Source organism: Sinocyclocheilus grahami, unplaced genomic scaffold (assembly GCF_001515645.1).
Source record: "Sinocyclocheilus grahami isolate Dianchi unplaced genomic scaffold, SAMN03320097.WGS_v1.1 scaffold2037.1, whole genome shotgun sequence".
NCBI lineage: Eukaryota > Metazoa > Chordata > Actinopteri > Cypriniformes > Cyprinidae > Sinocyclocheilus > Sinocyclocheilus grahami.
In genome coordinates this window covers 12,443-18,223 of record NW_015507216.1, presented here as the reverse complement: position 1 = coordinate 18,223, position 5,781 = coordinate 12,443, and the positions used below count along the sequence as shown (strand labels likewise).

The window sequence follows — 5,781 nt, the reverse complement described above, 5'->3', positions numbered from 1 at the left end:
GGACAAAAGCTCATTACTCGAAGCGGTTCATGCTGTGGCCATCTAGTGGTCCTTCTAAAGTGCAGCTTCTGCAGCCGAGGCTTTGTTTTATTGTATTGTATATAAATAATGGTCATCGTCAAAGTCAGTCTTTTGTGTGCGCGTGCTGGCAGCAAAATAAATGAATCTGTGATCTGTCTATTGTAAATCTGCCTCAGTCCTTACACGGTTATTTCGTAGGCAAAGTTCATTTGAGCTTCATTTTGCATTACGATATTGCCCCCCCCCCCAAAAAAAACGAATGCATTATAATGTAATACAGTGGTCGCCAACCCCATCCCGAGAATAACAGTAAAATACATTACATTTCTCCATTTTTGTACTCATTTGTATAAATAAATTGTATAAAATAAACGATTTCGGGATCGACTGAGGCAGTGATAAAGAAAAATTCATGACGCTAAATACTGTTCACGATGCTCGAAATATAGGAAGAAAATATTATTACAAAATAAGTGCAGCTTGGTGTGGTTTAGAGCGGTAACCAAGGAAACGCTGTATCTGTTCCATAAGCGCCACCTGCTGGCAGAGCGTGCATCTGCGTCTCCATCTCTGATCATTCTCTTATAGATCATAGATTATAGATTATAGATCTTTCTGTGTTTCGTGCAGATGTTTAATGTAGCATAGTGTCACAAAGCTGAAGTCAGACCATTTCTTTAAATCCTGAAATTATACAATCTAACTCATTCAACTGCTCGTGTGCAGCGGCTTGGCTTTGTTTACAGCGGTAACCTTACTTCGATATTTCTAAACTTCCGCTGAAATTATCTGCATTTCATCAACAAGTTTTGCTTGGAAATTAGCACACACCCATAAGTTTACACCACATAATTCTTCAATATGGAATAATAAGTATACTCTAGACAGAAATAAATCACTTTTTTATGAGGATTGGTTTTGTAGAAGTATTTGCTCTTTAAAGGATGTCTTTGATGCAGCTGCGGAGGTGTTGGATTACAGTGCTTTTACTCTTAAACATGGGCTTCACAGTAACTCCAGCTCTGGACTTAAAACTATTATGAAAGGTTATTTATTATATAGTCAGTTTACAATTTCCAGTTCAGCCCAAAACTAAAGAAAATGCTATATGGTATTTACCCTTCTGGAGAGATTCTAAGGGTTAGATTTAATTTTGAAACAATATTATGTAAATATTGTAACGCATCTCCAGATAATTAACAAATAAAGATCGCAAGTGACACGTTAACTCTATTATGTGAGCGTAAACCCAGGTTTATCTCGTTGCTGATGTAAGTGCAAATGTTGTCAAAGATGATCACTGATGTTGTTTGTATTATACGTTATCTGAAATAAACTTTGTAATTTAGTTGATGACTCTCTCATAGATCACAAAACTGAATCTGAATCAGCTATGATCGGTGCATCACTAACACAGCACAATCTGGGCTGTCTTTCTCTAGCAACTCTTCAATAGGTCTCGTCTTCCACGAAGCCCGAGGTCAAGCTCCAGGACAGTGCTTCAGTGTGAAATGTGCAGTGTTTGATACAAGCGTCGAAGCTTCCGTGGTGAACGTAACATCACTAGTATAAAACCGTTTAATCAAACTGATGCCTCCATTAACACTTCATTTACACTGCAGTTCATTCTGAGACTCTTCCAGCTGAAGCGGTGGATGTTTCATGAGTCTTGTCTCCATGCAGGAACAGCTCTGTGGAGAACACACACACACACACGATGATCTGACAGCACACGCCGGCTCGCTCTGAGCTCTGAGTGATAGTAACATGTACCTGTGGAAGATGTGAAGCACAGCTCCGGCTCCGGCTCCGGCTCCGGGCCCCGACGGCCCGATCTCTTTAGTGCGCTCCTGCCACACTTTAGTGAGCCTCCAGAGTCTAGACGGATCGCGGCTGATGTGAACCTCCACCTGAGGACAGAGTCACAAACAACACACTTCAGAAATCAGTCTAATATGCTGATTTACTGCTGAAGTAACAATTCTGATTATTATTAATGTTGAAAACGGTTACATTTTGTCAGGTTTCTTTGATGAATAGAACGTTCAGAAGAACAGCATTTATCTGAAATAGAAATCTTTTGTAACATTAGAAATTTCTTTATCATCACTTTTGATCAAAGCATCCTTGCTAAAATAAAAGTGTTAATTTCTATAATTTCTTTCCACCCCAAAAAATTGTACCGACTCTAAGCTTCTGAATGGAATAGTGTATAATGTTACAAAAGCTTGTTATTTCAGATAAATGCTGATCTTTGGATCTTTCTGTTCATCAAAGAATCCTGAAAAAATTTACTCAGCTGTGTTCAACATTGATAATAATAATAAATGTTTCTCGAGCAGCAGATCAGCATATTATACTGATTTCTGAAGATCATGTGACACTGAAGACTGGAGTAATGATGCTGAAAATACAGCTGCACATCACAGAAATACAATACAGTTTAACAGATACTCACATAGAAAATAGCTGTTTTAAATAAGAAAATATTTCACAATATTACTGCTTTTGCTGTATTTTGGTTTAAATTAATGCAGGCTTGCTGAGCAGAACAGACTTCTTTAAAAAAAACATAAAAAATCTTTTAAAACTTTTGACTGGTAGTGTATATATATATATATGTGTGTGTGTGTGTGTGTGTGTGTGTGTGTATTGTATCTTACATGTTCATACATTATAGACAACAAATTAAGTATTTTATTAGATTGAAATATATAGGGCAAAATATGTTTTGAAAAAATGTTCTGATAAAATATATTAATATTTTTCAAATACATTTTCAAAAATAGACAAAAAAAAACAAACTGGTGGAAAATAAGTTTATCTAAATATATTTTGAAAAATTTTATGCAAATATGGCAAGTTTTATATTTTTAAATATATTTTGTACAGTTCTAACTTCTCTTGAGCAAACCTTGTCCTTCAGTTTATCTAGCGTCCTCTGCCGCTCGCTCTGCTCCTGCTCTTTACTCTGTTTCTCCTGCAGCTTCTCCTCGAGGCGGCGAGAGTCCTGACGAGAGAGAGAGAGAGAGAGAGAGAGAGAGAGAGTCACTGAGTACCAGAGTGAACACCAGCTTCAGTCTCTAACACACAGAGCTGGGCTCACTCGCTCCTGAAAGCGTCTGATGCCTTCAGCTGCCTGCCGCTGGCGCTCCTGTCTCTCCGCCTGCTCCTGCGCCTCCTCCTCCAGCACACGCAGCTCCTCCTGCTCCTTCTTCTGCTGCAGGTGCGCCTCCACCAGCAGCTTGAGCTCCAGCTGTCGCCGCCGCTCTTCTTTAGCTCTTCTCGTCTGCAGGATCTGGTCTCTGAGCCGCTGCTGTCGCTCCTCATCTCTCTGCTGTGTTCTGCGTCTCCTCCAGACCTCCAGACGCTCAGACGCCTCCCTGCGCTGCTCCTCCTGCTCCTCGTCCTCCTGCGGCTCCTCGTCTGCGTCACGCTGCTCCCGCTGCAGCTCCCGCTCTCTCTGCTTACACGCTCGCCATTTACAGATGGCCTGGAGGACAGAACGCCACAAAACCAGTTATATATGTGTCCCTGCAGCACAAAAGCAGTGTTAAGTCGCTGGGGGATATTTGTAGCAATAGCCAACAATACATTGTATGGGTCACAATTATACATTTCTCTTTTATGCCAAAAATCATTAGGATATTAAGTAAAGATCATGTTCCATGAAGATATTTTGTACGTTTCCTACCGTAAATATATCAAAACTTAATGTTTGATTAGTAATATGCATTGCTAAGAACTTCATTTGAACAACTTTAAAGATGATTTTCTCAATATTTAGATTTTTTTGCTCCCTCAGATTCCAGATTTTCAAATATTGTCCGATCCTAACAAACCATACATCAATGGAAAGCTTATTTATTTTTTGATGTATAAATGTTAAATGTTAATTTTGAACAATTGACACTTAAGACTGGTTTTGTGGTCCAGGGTCACATATATTCAGTTTTGTTGAGTGTGGTCAGAGAATGAGTAAACAGTCACAATAGTGACCGCTGAGATAACAGTGAACTTAGGTCTGCAGATAAATCCAGTCGCAGTTGTTAAAATGTTGCAATGACAAAATATTGCACTAAATTAAAAGTTCAAATGTTACAAATAAGTTACAATATTGATGTTGTAGCACTAATATAACAATTTGATGATACATGTTACAGTAAAGTAACAATTTTGAAATATGTTGATGGTTGTATTTTTTGTCTTTTATCTCTGTGTGTTGTATAAGAGTCTTTATGCGTAATAGTAATCCTAAACGGAGTTTAAAATAGCTGGGCTGAGATATATAACAATTCTGATGACTGCAGAAATATGTTAATTCGGTATAAACATGATCCCACCGCTCACAATTAAAACATTTTTCAAAGAAATGTTAAAAAAAAAAATGATTGATTATTTCAAAAGCTGACTAACGACACATGATCTGTATATTTTCATGTCTGGAAAAGATTTGTGATTAAACGGGTTACTGAGAGAGTTTTAACTGTTGTCTGAGCTATCCCTTTAATGCAGAAGCTCGTCACCTCTCTCTTGTCCTCCTGTAGCCGGCGCAGCTCCAGAAACCAGTCCTCGTGCCGCTTCACCTCCTCCTCTGTCTTCCCAGGCAGATAAAGCCGTGCTTCGTGTCTGTACGAGGGCTTTCCTCTGTGCTTGGTCCACACCTTCAGGAAGCTGCGGTGGTCAAACTCGTCCCAGCCGCCGTCTCGGCCTCCCGTCTGCTGGAGGAAGGTCTGCAGCGCCGTCACCTCGGCCGGGAGACTCCTCCAGTCGCAGGGCTTCTCTGAGCGAGGAGGACCGCCGTCTGCTCTCACCGGCACACACCACGAGTCCATCTTCCTCTCGAAGGCGCAGATCTCCTGCCACACGCTCCTCTCGTCTTTCAGGAGCTCCTCAAAACTGCAGCAGACGAGGGTTTGAGAGAAGCAATGCACTCGGGACATCTCAGCAGAAACAGACATCGTACCTCTGATGTTGCGTGTCTTTGAAAGCATTGATGGAGTTCTCAATATCGCTCATGGTCTCTCTTAATTTCTCGATCACTGAAATTCAACAGAAATGAATGCATGTGCAGCGTTAAACACAATAGTTCTGCGGTAAAGGGTCAGTGTTGTGCTCACCGTCTGGAGACGGTTTGACGTCCATCAGCTGCTCCTGGAATCTGAAGACGCCGTTCTTGAGTTTCTGCAGCTGCTGCTGAACTTTCATGACTGACGCACAAACCAGCCGATGTTAATATCACATCTCAGAGCAGATCTGAGTAACCAAACTAGCCCAAATGACCCAAACCCAAACATCACAACTCCCACACTGGAAACAGATATTTTACACTCACTCTAAACATCATCAACCCTGATCTGAGGGGAAACGGCGGATTTGGCAACCCTGATCTGAGGGGAAACGGCGGATTTGGCAACCCTGATCTGAGGGGAAACGGCGGATTTGGCAACCCTTATCTGAGGGGAAACGGCGGATTTGGCAACCCTAATCTGAGGGGAAACGGCGGACTTGGCAACCCTGATCTGAGGGGAAACGGCGGACTTGGCAACCCTGATCTGAGGGGAAACGGCGGACTTGGCAACCCTAATCTGAGGGGAACCAGCGGACTTGGCAACCCTAATCTGAGGGGAAACGGCGGATTTGGCAACCCTGATCTGAGGGGAAACGGCGGACTTGGCAACCCTGATCTGAGGGGAAACGGCGGATTTGGCAACCCTGATCTGAGGGGAAAGGCGGAATTGGGCACCACAATCTGAAGGA

At 41.8% G+C, this 5,781-nt stretch overlaps 1 protein-coding gene across 2 annotated transcripts in view; it reads right to left on the bottom strand.

Annotated features, from left to right (window-relative positions):
- Positions 1-890: 890 nt before the first annotated feature.
- Positions 891-5,781, bottom strand: part of LOC107573794 (coiled-coil domain-containing protein 112) — a 5,934-nt gene continuing 1,043 nt past the window's right edge. For both annotated transcript variants that reach the window (XM_016260240.1, XM_016260239.1), the window contains exons 3-9: positions 5,142-5,231; positions 4,988-5,063; positions 4,548-4,920; positions 3,128-3,514; positions 2,936-3,031; positions 1,795-1,931; positions 891-1,712 (exon numbers count right to left, since the gene is read on the bottom strand). In XM_016260240.1, coding sequence (XP_016115726.1) covers positions 1,682-1,712; positions 1,795-1,931; positions 2,936-3,031; positions 3,128-3,514; positions 4,548-4,920; positions 4,988-5,063; positions 5,142-5,231 — 1,190 coding nt within the window. In that variant the 3' untranslated portion in view covers positions 891-1,681. The remainder of the gene's footprint in view (positions 1,713-1,794; positions 1,932-2,935; positions 3,032-3,127; positions 3,515-4,547; positions 4,921-4,987; positions 5,064-5,141; positions 5,232-5,781) is intronic.